General features: G+C 37.9%; 1 protein-coding gene across 34 annotated transcripts in view; it reads right to left on the bottom strand.

Annotated features, from left to right (window-relative positions):
• The window catches only part of MACF1 (microtubule actin crosslinking factor 1), a 410,941-nt gene that overhangs the window by 50,344 nt on the left and 338,215 nt on the right, over nucleotides 1–22,382 (bottom strand). For 29 of the 34 annotated variants that reach the window (XM_032247548.1, XM_032247549.1, XM_032247560.1 and 26 more), the window contains 12 exons: nucleotides 15,201–15,362; nucleotides 13,796–13,966; nucleotides 12,795–12,961; nucleotides 9,381–9,540; nucleotides 8,712–9,035; nucleotides 7,528–7,612; nucleotides 6,786–7,027; nucleotides 5,927–6,133; nucleotides 3,863–3,982; nucleotides 3,025–3,132; nucleotides 1,566–1,784; nucleotides 447–650 (listed from right to left, as the gene is read on the bottom strand). In XM_032247548.1, coding sequence (XP_032103439.1) covers nucleotides 447–650; nucleotides 1,566–1,784; nucleotides 3,025–3,132; nucleotides 3,863–3,982; nucleotides 5,927–6,133; nucleotides 6,786–7,027; nucleotides 7,528–7,612; nucleotides 8,712–9,035; nucleotides 9,381–9,540; nucleotides 12,795–12,961; nucleotides 13,796–13,966; nucleotides 15,201–15,362 — 2,169 coding nt within the window. The remainder of the gene's footprint in view (nucleotides 1–446; nucleotides 651–1,565; nucleotides 1,785–3,024; nucleotides 3,133–3,862; nucleotides 3,983–5,926; nucleotides 6,134–6,785; nucleotides 7,028–7,527; nucleotides 7,613–8,711; nucleotides 9,036–9,380; nucleotides 9,541–12,794; nucleotides 12,962–13,795; nucleotides 13,967–15,200; nucleotides 15,363–22,382) is intronic. The other 5 variants (XM_032247552.1, XM_032247551.1, XM_032247562.1 and 2 more) reach the window with 1 other exon arrangement.

Here is a 22,382-nt window from a genome sequence, read left to right as displayed (position 1 = left end):
GGCTTTTACTACTCTCTACTCAAGCATCTGAACTATGAGTTAGCTGGTTGCTTAAGAAAACTAATGTGCTGTGGCTCTAAAGCAAAAAGTAACAGGCCCAATAACAAGTATTTTTTTTGAGGTAGTCACTGCTTTCGAATCTGCAAGATAAATTTATCCAAAATCATCTGCTAAAAGGATCATCACAACATAAAGTTTTCAGGGAAACCATCAACAGACGATATATATACCAGCCAAGATGCATTTCACTCTCCTTAGAATGCCAGTATGCCAATGCTCCTTGTAATAAAAATGCAGATAGGCTAAGCTTTCTGTTCCATCTACCAATCATGTATTATAAACATGCTGGTCTAGAAATTCCTGAGCACAAAGGCATACCTGATACAGAGACCTCTTGTTTAGAACAGCAGACAGTTGAAGGTTATGAGTGTCAGACATACACATACCTGTGCAGACTGGGACACAGCCTCATCCAGAGCCAGGGCTCGCTGGCGCACCTCTTCCTTTATTTGGGCATACATGTTTTCTGCTTTCTGGTATTTTTCTTCCACCATTCTCCCTTCCTCGGGGTTTAATTCCTTTAGTTGTGGGCCTATCTTTAGTAGTTTGTCAATATGAGGTTTGTGTTCAGCAATGGATTCCCTTAATTGCTAGGTAAAGAATTAAACCATAATGAGTACTTTTATACCAGTTTACTTATTTAGATACTTTGATCAGAGCTAATATCAACTTTAAGAAAACAATTTTGACAATGTTAACAAAATTGTTAAAATCCAGCAAGGCCCAGCATCTCATCATTTATGAGAAAACAAAAAAACACCTAAATCTTAGGTTCTAACACTACCCAATTCTCTTAATTTTAAAAAGTCAGTTATGATGCAGCTTTCCTGAAAACATCCTCTCTTCTCTCCCCACCACCTGTGTCATACAAATCTACTCCAGTCTCTTCTGTACTCATAAGTACTTCTATGTAGTCTATTTTACTCTACATGGTTTAATAACTGTCTACCTCCCAGACTGAGATACCAAGCTGGATAAGCTATGAATAGCAACATTTTTGGCAATCCAACCACTCCTTGACTTTACTGCTGGCTACGTCCAGTTTATACCCTTCCACTTACAGGAATAGCAATAAGCACAAGCCATAAACCAAAAATAAACATTTTAAAGTGTCATTAACTATACAGAGCAAATGCTTTTGGACATTCTCTAACAGCTTTCACTCCAGTTGGTGCCTAACTAAGTAGAAAGTGCCATCCAACCACACCTTGAGTGTAACAGCACCCCACTGTCCCCTGAAATAATTTAAATTCCATTGATTTTTAGTTAGTTCTTTAGCTCCATCATACGAAGGTTCTTGACATCTCCATAATCTTAGTGTTTAATCAATTTATATTAAACAACAAAGAAAATAATTCATATATATATATTATGCAAAGAAATTCTAACTAAGAATTAACTTCATAATACAGAACTTGCACCTATAGACACTAATACATGTTGTTTTTAAATAAATTATAGAGAACATTTTAGAATAATAAAATGAAACTTGGGATGCTCCTTACCCTCATTTCCTCTTGCTGCTGCCTGAGCTGCTCATGATCAATGGCTGGAGGGGGTAACTGTGCTATTAGTGTCTGAGTTTCCTCAATCCAGGGACTGAGCTCTTCGTAAGTTTCCCAAAACTGGTTTACTAAGACCTGGGCCCGCTCGAGGCGGGCATAACGATCTGAATTGAGTAGGCTAATGGCTTCATATTGCTGTATTAGAGACTCTGTCTTTTCCTATGTGAGTAAAAAAAAAAAAGGGATATTACTATTATAAACTCTTAAGAAAAAAATAGGTATATATACATTAAAAAGTCTAGAAGAATATACAACTAAATTATTTTAAAATCTCAATAAAGATTACAAGTGACTTTTATTTTCTTCTTTATACTTGCCTGAAATTTTCTAATTTTCCTATCATACATGTTTTATAATTTTTAAAAGATCAAAGTTTAAAAGACAGTAGAATAGTAGAAGAAAAACACAGCAAAATTAACCTTTCAGTAATGACACATAACCTTAGATATAGCATTATTATTATTATATATACATTTTTGAGACAGAGTCTCACTCTGTCACCTAGGCTGGAGTGCAGTGGCACGATCTCGGCTCACTGCAACCTCTGCCTCCTGGGTTCAAGCAATTCTCCTGCCTCAGATTCCCGAGTAGCTGGGATTACAGGCAACTGCCACCATGTCCAGCTAATTTTTGTATTTTTAGTAGAGATGGGGTTTCTCCATGTTGGTCAGGCTGGTCTCAAACTCCTGATCTCAGGCTATCTGCCTGCCTCGACCTCCCAAAGTGTTGGGATTACAGGTGTGAGCCACTGCGCCTGGCCAATATAGTGTTGTTATAATGGATCAATTTAAAACTGAACATCTAAGACGCTACGATGGAATTTTTGCCCATCAAATTTTATCTGTCATTTTTCTTCTGATTAAAAAAAAGTCTCCAGAAAGCTGCCATTTATGTTTCAAATGTTTAGGATGAGTAGCTTAGTTTATGAATATTTCTAAGGAAACTGTGGTTAACCATATCCTTTCTAAAACAAAACAAAACAAAACAAAACTTGTCTACAAACTCTCTTGACCAATCCTTTTAAAAATAGTTATGACCTTTTAGAAGGATATGAAGAAGGAATTAATATCTGCATATGGTTCTAAAAAAATCTGCCATAAATACCTTGAAAAGTAATTCAAAGCTTGCTCCCTGTGGAGTGAGGATAAGTAGCAATTCCTCTGTTAAAAAGAATATGGATTTGCAATATATTTCACATTATACAGGATGGTTGTTTTAGACATTTGTGCACACAGGGTTAGGATTCTGAATTCCCTAGAACATCAAGCTGGACTTTAATATCAATTATAAGAAAAGTCCAGGAGGAAAAAAAACCCTTAAACCATCATTTCACAATTGTGCTTTTAATTCACCACAATCAAGACAGGAACAATATGGCAAGTAAATAAATATAATTCACCTGTAATACAGCTTTCTGTTCCTCCCCACATGTGCCAAAGATTTCACCACGGTGACTGAAGAGTTCATCCATTGAATCTTTGTGTCGAATAATGTCAATGGAGAAAGCCTTTGAAAAGCAAATTGTAGTTAAGTCAAGAACTAAAAAGACCCTTATCTTGTGTTTCTGAATGTTAAGATACAATCTATGAAAAAGCCACATCAGAAATTGTTCTTATATAGTTTGACACTTTGCTTACCCAACATCTTCTTTAGCTTTTTAGTAGCTTACAAAAACTTCTACTCTCTTAAATATCACCAAGGAAATTGCTAATTCTTCTTCTTTTTTTTTTTTTTTTTTTTTTTTTGAGATGGAGTGTAACTCTTGTTGCCCAGGCTGGAGTACAATGGTGTAATCTCGGCTCATCACAACCTCTGCCTCCTGGGTTCCAGCGATTCTCCTGCCTCAGTCTCCCGAGCACAGGCATGCACCGCCACACCTGGCTAATTTTGTATTTTTAATGCAGATAGGGTTTCTCCATGTTGGTCAGGCTGGTCTCGAACTCCCGACCTCAGGTGATCTGGCCGCCCTGGGCCTCCCTAAGTGCTGGGATTACAAGCACGAGCCACCGCGCCCAACCAGAAATTGCTAATTATTCTTTCCTGGATTAATAGGCCTATTTTTCTTTTTCACAAAGCAAAAAAAATTCTTCCTTATCTCAACCAAGTATGTATAAAATTAGTTTCTATTTACCATCATGCCATTAAATTATTCCACTTGACATGGGATAGTCGGAAACTCTTCTAGTGACTCTAAGTTACTGATGATTCTATTAGCTTAGGACAGGGCGGGCACATACCTTCTGTACCTGAAGCTGAGCTGTGGTCTGGTCCTGTTCTAGGCGAATTGGACCCAGGGCCATCAGTTTCCGTTTTGTTTCAGCAACCCAAGCTAGTTCTGCATCAGCAGCTTGCTCATACTAATAGATGTATTAAAGAAAAATAAAGAAATTATATACAACCAAGTCTCCTTCTTAGAACCATAATTTATTCAACACAGCAAGGCCTGATTTTCAGTAATACGGTTTATATCTCACAAGGTAGAGTCAAAACTGGGAAGAATTTCATAAAATCACAAATCAAGGTGCAAACAAGTTAAGAATTGATCATATTTCAATTTCTTTAGAAGAAGTTACAGAACCCAGTTATTGTTTCTACAGCTAGAAATAACAACAGAAATCAATCTCCTTCAAAAGAAATATACCTCTAATCAGTGTTTTCATGAGACTACACTCTTCCTGCCAATGCTCTTTCCTACCCAGACATGGAACCGTAGCAAGTTTAGTCAGATGTTTAAATATATACCTAATATGGCAGTAGACAGCAGAGTCAAGTTAACTTGGAAGCGCTCGCTCAGCTGAAGCAGCATAAGACCGCAGAAGAACACCACATTTTTTTTTTTTTTTTTTTTTTGAGACGGAGTCTTGCTGTAGTGCTTGGCTCACTGCAACCTCCACCTCCCATGTCCCAGTGATTCTCTTGCCTCAGTCTCCCGAGTAGCTGAGACTACAGGCACATGCCACCATGCCTGGCTAATTTTTGTATTTTTAGTAGAGATGGGGTTTCACCATGTTGGCCAGGATGGTCTCAATCTCTTGACCTCATGATCTGCCCTCCTTGGCTTCCCAAAGTGCTGGGATTATAGGTGTGAGCCACCATGCCCTGCCTAACAACAGGTTTTTAAATGGTTATGTAACAACAAAAACCAAAAACATGTTCTACGTGACTGTTGTTTCATGAGGGCTCCCCAATCTTCCCCCCATCCTTGCCACTCAGAGACAGAGTCTCATTCTGTTGCCCAGGCTGGAGTGTAGTGGCACAATCATAGCTCACTGCAGCTTCTAATTCCTAGGCTCAAGTGATCCTGCCACTTCAGCCTCCCTGATAGCTAGGACTATTCAGGCACATGCCACCACACTTGGCTAATTTTTTTATACTTCTGTAGAGATGGTGTCTCATTATGTTGCCCAGGCTGGTCTTGAACCCTTGGTGCCTCAGGGATTCTCCTGCCTCAGCCTCCTAAAGTGCTGGGACTACAAGTGTGAGGCCAGTCTCCAGTGCCTGACCTCCCCAATCTTTTATCTCTTCCTCTTCAACCTTGCCAGTATACACTTATATTTAAAATAAGCTTCTCCTAAGCACAATAAGTTTCATATTGAAATACCTGGCCAAGATTAGGGATAACTCTAAAGACACATTGGGAATATACTTGCACTTGGAGCAAATTGCTGTGTGGTTCAAAAAGCATACACTTATCACTATGATCTTAAGGCGTTATATTAACTTATTTTTTGTATTATGGCACATTAAGAGGTGTGTATTCAGCTACACAAAAGAACAAATGACTTTTTTTTTTTTTTTTCCAGAAAGCAGGAAGGAAAAAAGGATCAAGGGAAATATGACACCTGTGTTTACTGAGAAGGTTCTATTTTAGATAGCTCTGCTATTTTGGTTTGCATATTTCATAGTAATTATAGTTCTTGATTCCTTCCCCTCTTCTATCTAATGCTAACAGAGTTAATTACCTCAAACTAAGATTGTGATCATTTGGAACTTTTGAATCTAGATATTATGTACTCCCATCACCATCCGCCTTCTTAGCAGGGCATTAACTAAGAAAAGGCCTCATGTAGATTCTTCTCCAAGTACCTCTCTACTCAAAGGGGTCAAGTATTTTGGTCAAAACTGGATCCATACTCACAAACTTCTACCCAATCATTTCCCATCAACAAAACATATTTATTCCACCAGATTTAGCTTAAGCTCATTCTTACTTCTGAGTCTGTCTTTATGTGGGTCATGGTATTGTATCTCACACATCAATACTGTCTAAAATATAAATGCAGAGGTGTTATAAACATTACCTGTTGTGATCTCTGAATAGCAGCATCAATTTCATCCACTCTTTGTCCAATAGTGTCACTGACTAGTTTGTACTGCTCGTTAGCATCAGACACAAGTTTATCCAGCCCTTCTCTGGCTCTCCAGGGCACCAGCTCTAAGAGAGCACGGCTCACCTCATTCACTGTGTCCAACACCAGCCTGTGCTCCATGACCTCCTTCTTTAATTCCTAAGGAGGGAAAACGAGTTTTCAGGCCATACCTTGCTAAATAAAGCACATCAGCAGCTGTGCTGGGTGGAAAGTGCTATCTCTACCTCACATCCCAGCAGGACTCTGACCTCCTTCCTTCAGTTATTTTTTTCTCATCTCAGATTTTTCAATCATTCTGAAGCCTGACTTTAGACGTCACTGTTGCTTGTTTAGAATGGTCTGTTAGACTTTTTGAGCCAGACTGTCTCTGGGTTAAAAACAACTAATATTTCCTTCATCTCCTTACTTCAACAGAAATGATAAATAATGCTTTAACCAAAGGCTCAGTAATTAACCTAACAAGTACTTATATAATATTCCTATGCATCTAGAACTATACTAGATCTTGCAGAGAGATCAAATAAAACCATGAAGCATTCTTTAGAGAATAAATAACAGACTTAAGTTATAAAACATTACAAGGCAAACTTTTTAGGGATTTGAGATTCAACTTCTTCATACAACACATATGTAACATATATATCTTTATGTCAAATCTTACTGTCTATGAGTAAACAAGAAAGGGAGGGCACACATTTTTACTTTATATTTAAGGTAAAGGTTGATAAAACTTAAGGATTCTGACAAAGAGGAAGTCTTTTTTTCCTTTTATACTAAAATGACAGCTCACCTTCTGTCTTTGCTGAAACTGGGGTATCTGCTCCCCTGTGGGAGACTGTCCTCCACTGGCTGCCAGCTCCTCCTCCACCTCCCTCAGCCACCCGGTCAGTTCCTCGTAAGTAGACTGGAACTTGGTGGCCAGTTGCCGGGCTTGCTCTAAAGTTCTGAGGGCCTTGGAGCTAGTAACTGTGATGTCTGCATAACGAGTCTTTATTCCATCTAGTTTCTCCTGGATAAGTAACACCTCCTCACCTGTGGAAGATAAGATAGCACACAATTACTCATATTTAAGAGATCTACGAATGAGGAGTCTCTGATCCCCTTTGCTTCAAATCAGAGCTTTAATTTCATAGATGCTCTCTCTGTGGCAATGATTTCACCTATCCCATACTAAGGGTAAATGGGAAATAAACTTTCCACTTGATAAAATAAGCCACTTCTGAATTATTAAAATCTGAGTTCGGCTTCAAGTGTTTCTAGATGTTCCCAGCACCTTTCAGTGGATGCTAGCATTCAAGATACTGAAGGAGAGGAGGAATCATTATCTATGACCGGATGTGAGATAATTTTTTAGTTTTCAAAAGATTTAGCAGGAAACAACCTTCTGGAGCACAGAGTAGGGAATATAATCAGTGAATATTAAGCTTCTCATATATACATAGAGAAGAGACTAATGCAGGGAGCTTCTTTCCTTGGATACATGATTGTCTTTGAGACCACAGAGGTGCTAAGAGACGCACTTTTCAAAGTACCTGTAGTTTGTTTTAGAAGAGCCTGACCGTTTTTAATAGCTTGATCTACATTCTTCTTTCTATTAACAATTTCTTCATTTAAAGCCTGAAAGAAAGGATTATCATTAATCCCAAAACTATGGCACTACAAAGGAAACAAAATGTGAGACCTTTAAAAGACCAAATTTAAAGTAAAGAGATTAATACTAGTTTAATTCAAACACCAGATATTGATCCCCTCATTTTCTCTTTGGTTAGCCCATTGACTATCAAAATAATTAAATCAAATACCTATAGGCAAGCTTTCCTATGTGCTGGATGAGAAAAGATTTAGAATTACATCAGCTTTACCCATCTATTGGTACCAAACCTGAACCCAAGAAAGGCAGAAGTGAAATTCAGTAAAATTGTCTACTGTGTCTAAAATAAGGAATAAACAGAAAGTTGGAGAAGAAATTCAGTAAGAACATATTGACTTAAATCAGAATACAGGTTAAAAACTCTCTTCATATTTAAAGCTAATGAAGCAAAAGAATCAGACTATTAGAAAAATTACTTTGCCTATTTTTACTACTCCCAAACAGGTTTCTTAAAAATGAAATGAAAAAGGCAAACTCTTCTTTCTATTAAGATGACACTGAGGCCGGGCGCTGTGGCTCACACCTGTAATCCTAGCACTTTGGGAGGCCGAGGTGGGTGGATCACCTGAGGTCAGGAGTTCAAGACCAGCCTGGCCATCATGGTGAAACCCCATTTAAAAAAAAATAAAAAAATAAAAAATAAAAATAAATAAAAGACGACACAGAATCCCTGGAATTTGAGCAAATCCAGAAATATCCTAAAAGTTCTAGCTGTATGATCAAATTCTGGGCATTACATCCTCTTTCATAAACTGCTCAAATAGAATCTTAGTGACCCATCACCTAATGATGTCAATCATAAGATGGAGTTCAGATGGGCCCTGACTATATCCTGTACCATCTTCTAGAATCATTGACTCAATTTGTTAAATATAAATATTTCTATGGACTCATCCAAAAACAGGTTAGCAATCAGCATCAAGTCCACAGACTATGCACTTGTGTATAAAATAAAGTTGAAGTGTTTGCAATGAAGAAAAAAAAAGAAAAGAAACAAAAAGGGACATGAATCAAAATAACTAAATAACTGAGTAACATAACCAATAAAAATGGAAACATGAATACCAGGTGGTCAGCATGCTGTTTGTGCAGGACATCCTGTTTGAAATCCTTTACGAACACTGAACTGAGCTTGTCCTCAACCTCAGCCAGCCAGTTGAGCACCTCCACCTCATCCTCCCCAAATAGCCTAGCATTAGCCAGAGCTTGGTCAAGCAGGGCTGCCTTCCGACAACAGCGGTCTTGAATCTCACTGTATCGGGCCTGCAATGAGTCTATCTTTTCAGACAGCACACCCTGCTCTGCAGATGTCAGGGAGGAGAGGGACTGCCCAATTTTGACTGCCTGATGCACATCTGTTGCATGGTTTTGTATGTCTTCTTCCAGAGCCTGGAAATCCAGATGGAAAAAATGAAGAACAGAAACAAAATAAATGAAAAGTAAACACAAAATGATGAATAGCAAATGATATTACAAATTAAACAATTATAAAATTCATCTACTGAAGGGCAAAAGCAATACAAAAATTGGGAGCAAAAGCTGTTTATTCCAATGGTAGCCTATCAGTCCATTTCATTTGTATTTCAAGAATGTGACTTTTCCAAATAATAATCTGACCGTATTTTAAGTTAAACCCACAAAACATATATCTTCTAGAATGCTGCATGCAGTTTTCTCATTTCTAGGATTTCTAATTCCAGTTTTCTGTTTTCATTTACTGTAACCACTTCCTACCTTGTGCCGAATGATCTGCTGCTGTATTTTGGCAGTCTGAGTGCCAACGGGTTCTGAGTTAGCAAGCTTTTTCTCTGTGACCGATAAGAAGTCAGAAATAGGCTCAGCTGTCTCATGGAACTGTTTGGCCAGAACCAGGATGTCTTCCAGCTGTTTTTGCCTATACAGATATACAGAACAAGCTGCTCAGGCAAAAAGTCACATTAAGACTGATAATAGTACTATACTCAATAAAAGAATAGTCTTTACCAGGTACAGTTTAAATACCAATAGGGAACAGAACACACATTATGTAGCATTTCTATGTTTTAAAGGACTTCACACCATTAACTTATTTTCATTCTGACATAACCTTGTAAGGTGGACAGAATAATTATTCCCGTTATAAAAGAGAAAGTTGACACAGGAGGCTCATAGAAAGATTTCTCCAATCACCCGGGTGAGTAGCAACAGTAGAATCAAATCTTCTAATGTTCTCCTTATACCATATTGACACAAATCAAAACAGAATGTAGCATGTATATCACCTGAACACGTGACTAAAATAAGGTTTAAAGGAGTCAAAAAGTTGTCTGTTTTCATTCTCTCTCTGTGTCACTACTACATTCATTTGTGAGTAAAGAGAATATCTGAAGAGTAAAGACAGTATATTGCCTATGAACTAGAACTCTCTTCCCAATTCCCCCAAATCCAGTCAGGCTTCTGGTAATTTCAAGCCCCGAAGCCTAACTCTGAATACAGATTTAAGGCAAAAAACCAAAAAAGAAACAAACAAACAAACCCCCTACTGGCTGAATTTGCCAACACAGAAAGCAGCCAAACAAAAACGAAAACAAACAAACAAACAAAAATTATGGACTTCACAGCTCACTTGGAATCTTAAACTCTTATTTAATATAACATTCACACTAAGCTTGGCTTTTCCTTGGATACATGACTGTCTTTGAGACCATAGAGGTGCTAAGAGATGTACTTTTCAAAGTACGTGTGGTTTGTTTTACTCTATAAAATAAAAGCAGCAAATTACAAAGGGAAGAGGAAGTCTGGATATTGGAGACAGCCTGACAAGGAACAGACAAGAAAACAACCACAGAACTGTATTAGCACATAGATTAACAATGAAAGATCATAATGTTGTCTTTGAATTACTAAAAACGGGCTAAAAAATATGGCATTTGAAGAGACCTGGGAGTATATGATGCACTAAGTTCAGCAAACCTTTACTCAATACCTAATTTACGCCAGGCCCTATGCTAGTTATGCCCTAACAAAATTATTTTAATAAGAAGTGGTTTAAATAAAAAGATGAGGCATTTTGGTTATTAGAAATTCAATTATGTTTGAATATAAAGAAAAACATATTTTTAAGTGGCAATCTAAGTATAAAACTTTCTCTCCTAGTTTGTTTATACCAGCCTTCAAAATATATCTTCAATTAATGCAAGTAAAACATATATTAAAAATTATTAAACCAGAATTTCATTTTTTAAAAATTGCCTCTTATTTTTATGTCTTTCTTACTCATTTGGTTTTAGAATCCGAAAATTTGAAAGAATTCATTGTAATAAGATTTAAGGTATTTTTAGGGAGAAGAGCTAAAAGTAATTCAGAAACATCAAATATCTACTCTTCGTATTTGTTTCTGTTCAAAATATTGGCCCAGAAACTATGTTAGGCTATGAAGATGGAAATAAGTAAGGCAGAAGGAAGGAGTCATGAAAATATGCATTAGATAAGCAAACCATAACTTTAAGGAGTCTATGGACTAGGGAGGTAAGTACATAAACCAATGATCATGATACAAGGTATGGACAAAGAATTATGGCAGTGAAGAGGCAGAAAAAATTATTCCTTGCTTGGGGAATATAGGAAAGTTTTATAGAAGAGAAATGGACAAAAGCATTTCATGAAAGATGTATTATAACACCATAAAATAAAACACATGGTTAGGAAATTGTCAGAAGATAGTAAAGAACAGAATATAGCTTACTTTAGCTATAACATAAGGAGTGAGAATAATAATAGTGGAAACTAAGAAAGGTGGGTTAGGAGCAAATAGGAGGGCTTTGAATGGTGGGTTAAAGGGTTTAGATTTTATTTTATGCACATTTTTAGCATGGCAGGCGGTGCGTCAGCCTCATAAGCTGAAGGTTTTAACAGGGAGTCAATTAAATGTCTCTGAGCTTGAAAAGATATGATTAGAGGCTTATTTCAGAAAGGTTCACCTGCAGCTGGGGGACGGGAAGGAGAAGGCCAGAGGGTAAGTGATAGAGTACAGTGACTACTGAAGAAGCTATCTCAATAGACCTAGTGAGAGCACGTAAGTCATGAACTGAGGGGAGAGTGGGAATTAGAGAAACAGATGGACAGGAAAGACACTGTGAAGTAAAACAGACAGAATTTGGCATGCTGATAGATGTGGGGCACAAAGGAAAAATTTTAAAAAAGAGTAAAAATAGGGTTGAGGTTTTAAGCCTAGGAAACTGGAAAGCTAATGGTACCATTACTGGAAATGGAAAGAGAGAAAAGAAAATAAGCAGTATAAAATGTGGAAATACAAGTAAGTTAAACTCCTTCCATTTTGTTTCTTCCATTAATATGGGCAAGCCATACTTTGCAACCCAGGTAAGGACTAGGCAAGTCATGGGCAAGTGGATGTAAAAAGACTGAAAAAGGAATTATATGAAGACTGCCACAGCCTACCTAGGAAACATAAAGGATACAGTAACAAATGATTGACTCTCTGATTGATTTCTCATTAGCTGGTATTTAATTTTAAAACTGGGGACTGTATAAAAGTAAAGATATCTATGTGATGTCAGCTCAAGTTACAGGGTTACTTATAGCTATGGAAAGAGAAAGGAAACATTTCCTTGGAGAAGGAAGATTTGTTGTCTGTTTTTCTGACCACTTACTGAGGAAAGTTCATGCATCTCCTGAATTCCCAGAAATTTCACAGAACCACAGACTAGCTCCTAAAGGCAAAAAACTCTACTATTAGAATAAGCCAAGAGAAGAGAAATATGACACATTTCAATTCCTAGTATCAAAAGCATTATTTATAAATATAAGGAGGGAAAAATCTGTTTCAAAACTCAGAAAGTAACTTGGCTGGACTGTAGCAGTCTGTGTCTGCTGTTTGGAACTATGATTATACTACAGCAGAACCACCACACAGAGGAATGAGTTCCAACTCTTGGAAATTTATGAGGATGCCGGAGATCATTTCCTAAGTGTGATTCTGGTTATGAGGATCATCTCTAAAATCTTATCCCATTTCAAATAAAAGCCATTAAACACCTTCCAAAAATCTATATGAATCACAGAAGAACTTACAAAGCACTTCAGTGATAATAAGTCAAAAAACAACAAAACAAATATCTGACCCACTCCTCAAAATTCCTTTGGGCTTACCTGGCTGCAGCTTTACTGAGTAGTTCAGTCCATCTGCTTTCAAGACTCTCTAGCTGTCCAGTGATTTTCTCTCTGTCAGCCACCTCTGCTGACTGGGCTATTCTGCCTCCTTCTGCTTGAAGCATGTCTACTGTGGCCTTTCGATCATCTAGGAGCCGTTGGAGCAACTATTATATACATGTTTAAAGACAATGAAAAGTGGTAACACAGGTCATTTTAAAATCTGAACTAGGAAGAAAAACAAAAGAAACCAACCCACCAAATCCTGAGCTTCATTGAGTAAAATAAGTTTTTTTCATTCTTGAAGCAAAAACATGAGATATAGCACAGTTCTCACCATTCACATACTTTTCACACAGTTAAAATTTTTAAATGGACCAGTGACTGTCATTATGTGACTAACAGGGAACTTCCTTTGAACCAAGAGAAAATGCCCTAAAAAATGTTTAACATTTGAGGTGATGAATATATTAAATTATTTTGACTACGGCAAACATTTCACAATGTATACTGTATTAAAACATCACACTGTATATCATAAACATTTACAATTTTTATTTGTCAACTATACACCAATAAAGCTGAGAAAAAAACAAAATTTCCTTTGGGATAAATTTTTTTTAAAAAAGAAAATTGCACTAAAATAGAAATAAAACCAACAAAAAATACAGATAAAACTTTGTAAATGATATACAACACTATCTAGAATATTACCAACCCTGAAAACACCAAAACCCTCTTAACATAAAATTGTGGATTGTGGATAAACACTGAACTAGGATACATAAACAGGTAAAATTATACAGTCTACTATATGCCACAGTAAACTAGTAGATTTAAGTAAGATAAATAAAATCAATTTTCACCTTTCCTTTCAGGATCACACAAAGTAGGGGAGGATTCTACTAAAACTTCCGAATTCCTTCTTAAACTATAAGCAAATGTGTTGTCTACCACTCCCTACGGCTGTTACAGTTCACTGTCCCAACATTCTCACTTACCTTCTGTTCTTGGATCTGTGCTTTCACCACTTTATATTCAGCAGATGGAGGTTTCTGATTGGCTATGAGCTCCTCGGTATCTGCCAACCAGCTGAGCAACGGCTCCAAGGCATCTTGAAACTTCCCACAATGCAACAGAGCCTCCTGTAGCTGTGCAATTCTTTGTGCGACCTGTATCATGGACATGTAGGTTCATTATGAGAAAACAGAAAGTAGTTTTCAAATTATTACTGATCCCTTTTAGTAACCATAGATTGCAACTGCTAAATTTTTATTTCCATTCAGGTTTCAGGAAACCTCAGATTCAGATGTATCTTTTCTTTTTCCCTTTTTAATATAATTTGAACTTTTACTTTAGATTGAGGGGTTACATGTACAGGTTTGTTACATGGATATACTGCATGAAGCCAAGGTTTGAGATTCAAAGCATCCCATCAGGCCGGTAGTGAGTATACCCTACAGTTAGTTTATCAACCCTATTCTTGTCCCCCTCCCTCCCTTCCCTCTCTAGTAGCCCCCAGTGTCTACAGTTGCCATTTTTATGTCCATGAATACCCAATGTTTAGCTCCTACTTATAAATAAGAACATGCAGTATTTGGTTTTTGGTTCCTGCATTAATTTGCTTACGGTAATGTCCTCTATCCAGCTGCATCCATGTTGCTTTAAAGGACATGATTTTCTTCTTTTTCAAGGTTGCATAGTATTCCATGGTGTATATGTACCACATTTTCTTTATCCAATCCACTGTTGATAGGCATCTGGCTAATTCCATGTCTTTTCTATGGTGTATAGTGTTGCAATAAGTACATATGTGTATGTGTCTTTTTGGTAGAACTATTTCTTTTAGTGGAGCAGGGGAAGAGGGGAGGTGCAGATATGTACCCAGTAATGGGACTGCTAGGCTGAATGGTAGTTCTGTTTTAAGTTCTTTGAGAAATCTCCAATCTGCTTTCCTCAGGGGCAGAACTAACTTACATTCCCATCAACAATGTCTAAGTAATCCCTTTCCTCTGCAGCTTCACCAGCATCTGTTTGTTGGCTTTTTTTTTTTTTTTTTTTTTTTGAGATGGAGTCTCACTGTGTCACCCAGGCTGGAGTGCAGTGGCATGATCTCGGCTCACTGCAACCTCCACCTCCTAGGTTCAAGCGATTCTCCTGCCTCAGCCTCCCAAGTAGCTGGGACTACAGGCATGCGCCACCATGCCCAGCTAATTTTTGTATTTTTAGTAGAAATGGGTTTCACCATGTTGGCCAGGATAGTCTTGATCTCTTGATCTCATGATCCTCCTGCCCCAGCATCCCAAAGTGCTGGGATTACAGACATGAACTACCACTCCTGGCCTGCAGATCTATCTTTTCTATGCCCTCTGTTTCCAGTACACTTGTTACCCACTTGTCACTCACCTTTTTATTCAGTGTATTCCAACGAGCATTGATCTCTTCCATGTCATGTTCTAAACCCTGCACATCACAGTCTTTTCCTGCACTCTGAATTAATCCCTGGCCAAGTCCATTCACCTGCTGTAATTTCATTTGAAGAGGATCCACTTGTTCTTTCTGAAACATCTAGATAATTGCAAGCCAAAGAAGATTTAATATAATGGCAGTTAGACCCACTGTACCACAAAGAGGCAGATTATTCTTGGGGCATTTATGACTTAATGAAAGATGAGCAGGAATAAAGAGAAAGAACAAGTCATATGCATGTAAAGCATCAAGAAAACATGTGGTAGGCCGGGCACGGTGGCTCACGCCTGTAATCCCAGCACTTTGGGAGGCCGAGGCAGGCGGATCACCTGAAGTCAGGAGTTCAAGACCAGCCTGACCAACATGGTGAAACCCTGTCTCTATTAAAAAAAAAGAAAAAGAAAGAAAGAAAACACGTGGTTTTATATTTCAATATACATCGTCCTACGGACATGTAATTACAGAGTTACGGCACTACTTAGGTCTTTAACCCAACGACTCTTTTCTTTGTTCTTTTTTAAAAATCTGTTGTTTAATTTTTAATGCAAAAAGCCATGGACAACAGAAAAGCATCAACCTCAAAATGGTGTACAAGTAAGTGCAATGTATATGAATCCTAAAAGGGAAGAATGATACCAAATGATTAGTATTTAAGATGAAATATACCTTGGAGAATAGCCTTAACTGACCACTGATAATAAGAAAAGCTCTTCTCTGACTAGGACTAATAACTCAATTAGTCAAAACATATTAACAGTGTGAAAAATGCCAACCTCTTAGCTTAATCCCCCTGTGGCCATTTAACTTCATTCTAATCAAGGGCCACAGCCCACACACAGCAATAATCTTGAAGCAGAATTCCTCTGATTACTAAGGGAAATGGTCCAATAATGCTAGGAAATGTCCTTAATAACTTTAGACACACATTCTGAATAAGATACAGATTTACATTTAAAAAACTGCTCAAAAATGATACTGTATTATCCATGTTTACCATGGAGCAACAGAATTCTAAAACAATGTGAACAGGTGTAACAAGCAATGTGCATATTTAGCTCTACTACAGTTATGCTCCATTATGATTTAGACACCTCTAAAAGGAAACAAAAAGGGTCAGAAGAGAATGGTACTTTTGCCACATTAAGAGTATGAAGGAAAATAATGAAATAAATACTTGCTCCTAAGATCGGGTTTGTCTCAGTTATCAGAGGGACAGAACAAGCCATATTTCACTAGCCTGGATTTATTGCCCTTGCTTTTTCTTCCATGAGCCAGATGATTCAATTAAGGCCAGAGGATGACAGAAAATGGAAGAGGACAAAAATAAATATAAAAGAAAATTATAAGTTTGAATAAGACCAATTTGGTCAATATGAGATGACAGATCACACTAGGATTAGGAAACCGATTCTAGAAAGAATGGTCTATGGCTGGCTAAGATTACCAGGAAGGAAAAGTCCCAGGGAACACTGAAAAAGGAAGGTTAAAGGAAGGTTATAAAAGTAATTATGTGTATACTTCATTTTTTACTGTAATTTGATTATACTATATTTTCTTAGGCAACATTACAAAGCAGTTCAGCTAAAATGACTATGTCTCCAACAACATGGTTCCCAGAAAAAACAACCGCTGTAATTCCATTTTGTAGCATTAAAGATGTTTCTGCTGAAGAAAAATCAGTTCAGAGGCGGGAAAAACCTCCCAAGTTTAAAGTTGCTTTTGGTACAATAAAATGCTGGTGGTGAAGCTGAAGGAATGAAAAGCCAAAGAAGGCAGAAAGCCAAGGCATGTAGGGAAGATGTCAAGTCCACATTAAAGGGCCCCCTTTTACTCAATAACCAAATCCTATCTCACACTACAACTGACACTTAAATTCTTTCTGTGCTTTCCAATATGACAGCCAGCAGCTACATATAGCTATTGACATTTAAATTAAATTTAAAATCCAGTTCCTCAGACCCACTAGCCACATTTCACATGGTGAAAGCCACATGTGGCCAGTGGTTAGTATACTGGACCGTAGATAGAGAACATCTCCATCTTGGCAGCAACTTCTGCTGGATAGCACTATAAATTATACAGAAAAGTAAAACAGGCTAGGCACAGTGGCTCATGCCTGTAATCCTAGCACTTTGGGAGGCTGAAGCAAGCAGACTGCCTGAGCTCAGGAGCTCAAGACCAGCCTGGGCAACATAGTGAAACCTCATCAATGCTAAAAATACACACATACACACACACATTCACAATTAGCTGGGCATGGTGGCACACTCCTGTAGTCCCAGCTACTAGGGAGGCTGAGGCATGAGAATTGCTTGAACCTGGGAGGTGGAGATTTCAGTCAGCCCAGATCACACCACTGCACTCCAACCTGGGCAACAAGAGCGAAACTCCATCCATCCATCTCTCTCTCTCTCTCTCTCTCTCTCTCTCTCTCTCTCACACACACACAAAAAAAAAAAAAAAAAAAAGGAAGGAAGGTAAAGTTATATTTATATTTAAATAGTTCAATGATCTGTTTCATACACAGGTTGAATATCCCTTATCTAAAATGCGTGGGGTCAGAAGTGTTTCTGAATTCAGATTTACTCAAATTTTCAAATATCTGCATTAAATACTTACTGGTTGAGCATCCCAAATCTGAAAATCTGAAATCTGAAATGTTCCAATGAGCACTTCTTTTGAGCATCATGTCAGCATTCAGAAAGTTTCAGATTTAGGAGCATTTCGGATTTTGAATGTTCAACCTCTAATAAGAGCTGCTGCTACTTTAAAATTTTGGATTTACTTTGTTTACAGACATTTCCTATAAAAGCATTAGCTATTCCTTCATTTCTCACTTTCACTCTATGAATTAAGTTGACAGGGACAATGAGTATTTGTATCATTTCTCATAAGTTAAAAAATATATGAAAGCACTTCTAAATAAATTTTATTTTGAATATAAGTGAACAGAACGTTAAAGAACGTAAATTTGAAAACACCTGCTTCCATCTGTCACTCTCAAATAAAGCTGTTTTGCAAGACCAGAGCTTTTGGATACACTAAAATTCCTACTCTGTAGTATTTCACATACTGTTAGTGAAACAGCACTGTGCCATATTATTAACTAAGCAGCACAGGCAGACATTTTCCAAAGAAGTACACTAGTAAAAACTTGCAAGGCTGTAACATGCAACTAGGATATAAAATAGAAAATTTCCCAAAGAACTCCTTAAAACACTTTTATCTTTGTTATTGCATTTTTTTTTTTTTTTTTTAAGACAGGGTCTCACACTGTTGCGCAGGCTGGAATGCAGAGACACAATCTCAGCTCACTGTAACCTCTGCCTCCCAGGTTCAAGTGATTCTCCTACCTCAGCCTCTCAAGTAGCTGGGACTACAGACACGCACCATACCTGGCTAATTTTTCTATTTTTTTGGTAAAGACAGGGTTTCACCATGTTGGCCGGCTGGTCTTGAACTCTTGACCTCAAGTGATTTGTCTACTTCAGCCTTCCGAAGTACTGAGATTACAGGTGTGAGCCGCGCAGCATCCAACCTTGTTACTGCATTTTTTCAGTTTTATCCTGACTCATTCTTTTCTGTTGTCCTTTGTTCTCTTTCTCCTCTTCTATACCTCTAAATGTTTAATGAAGTCTTTGGGGGTGGGAGTAAGGGAAGGTGTCAGTCCTGGACTCTCTTCTCCTTCTATACTCTTTCTAGGCAATTCCATCAATTTCTATGGGTTTAAATACTAACCACAATAAATGCTTATGACTCTCATTATGTCTCTCTTCTGAGTTTCAAACCTGTATGTCTAACTGCTTTCTTTTTTCGTTTCTTTTTTTTCGCTGGGGGGAAGGGACGCAGTCTCACTCTGTCACCAGGCTGGAGTGCAGTGTCGTGATCTCGTTTCACTGCAATCTCTGCCACTAGGGTTCAAGCGAGTCTCCTGCCTCAGCCTCCCAAGTAGCTGGGGACTACAGGTGCGCACCACCACACCTGGCTAATTATTTCTATTTTAGTAGAGACAGGGTTTCACCATGTTGGCCAGGCTGGTCTGAAACTCCTGACCTTGTGATCCACCCACCTTGGCCTCCCAAAGTGCTGGTATTAGAGGCGTGAGCCACCACGCCTGGCCTCAACTGCTTTCTTAATATCTCTACGCAAAAAATGAATCACAGGCATCTCAAGCCTAACAGTTCAAAGATGAAACTATCTTCTACTTTTCCTTACTCCCAAATCTACTATTCCTTAAATCAATAATTTACACCGTCTACTCCACTGTACAAATGAGAACCTAAATGTCACCCTTGATAACTCTCTCGCCCCCAACACAGAAGCCATAATCAGCTCTTGATTTTACCTCCAAAATATAGCTTCAATCCACCCAGTTGTCTTCAAATTCATTGATACCTTTTTATTCAAAGTATTTGCCAAAATTTCTAACTATATATTATTTTATATTTATTTGTGTGTGGTTTTCTTAATATCTGCCTCCCCCACTCAGCATAAGTTCCACATGGGCAACGACCATGCCAATTCTATTTACTGTAGGAACCTAGTACCTGGTACAGAGTAGGTACTCATAATATTTATTTAGGCCAGGCATGGTGACTCATTTCTATAATCACAACACTTTAGGAGGCCGAGGTGGGCAGATCACCTGAGGTCAGGAGTTCACAACCAGCCTGGCCAACAGGGTGAAACCCCGTCTCTACTAAAAATATTTTTTAAAAATTAGCCAGGTGTGGTGGCACATGCCTATAATCCCAGCTACTCAGGAGGCTGAAGCAGGAGAATCAGTTGAAACCAGGAGGCAGAGGTTGCAGTGGGCCAAGATCGTGCCACTGCACTCAAGCCTGGGCAACAGAGCAAGACTTTAAAAAAATTTTTTTTATTCAGTGAATGAATGGACCCTTGTATAGAAATGGTGTTGGGGAAAGCTAAAAAACCAACGAAGGTTCTGCTGATCAGCAGAGCATTCAAACACTGAACTGGGATTTTGGTGCTCCCCAATTTCTGCTTAAACAGACTGCCTTGGCAAATTTTAATTTTACAGAACCCTTATATTATGCAAAAGGTTTTTTTCTTCCTTCGAACCAGTGACTCGGATTAAAACTGAAGAAGTCTATAAATAAGCAGAGAGTTTATATAATCAAAGATTGCTCTCAGTGGGCCTCCCATTCCACTACAGAAAAAGCAAACAAGTGTCTGGCATTTTGCTTCTACCAAACTCTGTTATTGGCTATTAGAAAGTTTTTATCTATTTTAACCATGTATACATGTCTGCACTTGTACATATACATACAAACATAGAAGACCTCAGTTCATTCTAAATCACTTGTCGAGTTATAAGTGTTTATATATAAAAATGACAGGTTCAGTTGCCTCTTGGAGTCCTCTTAGGGTAATGGAAGAAATAAAGAATTGATAATCTCTCCTCTTGGAAAAACTTTTTAAAATAATATTTCACCAATTTAGCAAACATGTATACTCATGTTAACTCTATAATGATTTGTTTTGTTTCAGTATTTTCAAAATAGCCCCTCTATATTCCTGTTGGCTAACAGTCCTGGCTGAGGCTCAGATCTTTTCCTTCCTGCACACAGATGTAGGCATTTACTCGCTTCCAGATATTCCATAAAATAACCACACTTCAAAGACGGACAACCTTGTAGCTGGACTACCATTTCCTTCCGTCATTTACATCAGGCAATATTTCATAAAAGGATTACCTCCTGTAGCTGGAAGGATAGTTAGAGATTATGTAGCCAACTATACATTTTGCAGATGAGGAAACAAGGATCCCAGAGACTGATGCAGGATTTCTATAAATTTTTTTACCTTTATGCAGATTTGATTGCCTCATTATGAATTTAATCCCTGTATTTCATGATCACTGCTATATAAGCTTTATACCGGAGATATTCTGGGTTTCTTTTCTTTTTATTTTCTTAGAGATGGGGAGGTCTCACTATGTTGCCTAGGCTGTTCTTGAACTCCTGGCCTCAAGCAATCCTCTTGCCTTGGCCTCCCAAAGTGCTGGGACTATAGGTGTGGGAGCCACTAGCCCTGGTAAAATATTCTGTATTATCAAGAATGTCGGTGCAAGAAATCTACTTTGGACAGGCTACTAGGATCTCAGTGTCAATTCCAAATTCAATAGAACTCAGAAAACTGAATCAAAAATCTAACAGTCTCAAAGATGATGCATCCTAATTTGATGGAATGCTACATTACAAAATAACTGGTAAAGCTCAAGGTAAAATTACCCTCACCCAGCAAAGCCAGAGGATCTTAATCAATTCTCTGAATCAAAGAGCTAATGGCATGCAATCAAAATGATTTTGTTGTCAGAAGCTGCATGTTTAACTGGTGTTCTAGCTAAGTTATGGCTGCCCTGAAAGGCTCTGCAATGAGGTGAATGAGAAACCCATCTTTCTTGCAGCATCCATCCATACTCTAGGAAATTGATATTCATGCATTCAGTCAGGCAGTCAACAGCAAATGCCTACTATGAAGAAGGCACTATTTTGAGTCCTAAGGGTGCAGTAAAATCAAAACAATCTTCTCAGTTATCTCTGACTGCGTTAAGATTAAACCTCTAACTCCTTCACTCTTACCACTGACCACATGAAACCCAGACAGTTAACTGTAGAAAGCTGCTGATCTCAAATTTCTTGGACTAGGAGTGCTCAAGGATGTGGAACGTCGTTTCCAACTGTTTCCTAACACATTCGGTTCTCTAAGAATCTTAGAGCCAAGAGAGACCCAAGAGTACATTTGGCCCAATTTTCTTGTTTTATAGATTAAGAAACAACAGGTCCTGGAAAGGAAAGTGACTTGCTTAAGGACACAAAGGCAGTTAGACAAAGATGACTAAAATATCTCCATTTTTCATAAATATTATTATGCCTAGCTCTGGCTTTCAGAAACACACATTAGCATTTAAAAGTTCTTAACTGCTTATCTTTATTGCTTCTATCCAACCTGCTTTGGTAAATTCTTTCAACTAACCAACATACCTATTTGAAGAGAACGGGGAAGATATGCCCAGTGATTGGTAATCTTATATGCTTACTGCTTTAAATCTATCTCATTTTATCCTCACAGAGTTCTGCCTTAACAAATGAGGAA

Source organism: Sapajus apella, unplaced genomic scaffold, assembly GCF_009761245.1.
Source record: "Sapajus apella isolate SASKATOON/1434 unplaced genomic scaffold, GSC_monkey_1.0 scaffold62, whole genome shotgun sequence".
Classification (NCBI taxonomy): Eukaryota; Metazoa; Chordata; class Mammalia; order Primates; family Cebidae; genus Sapajus; species Sapajus apella.
This window is presented reverse-complemented; position numbering and strand designations above follow the sequence as displayed.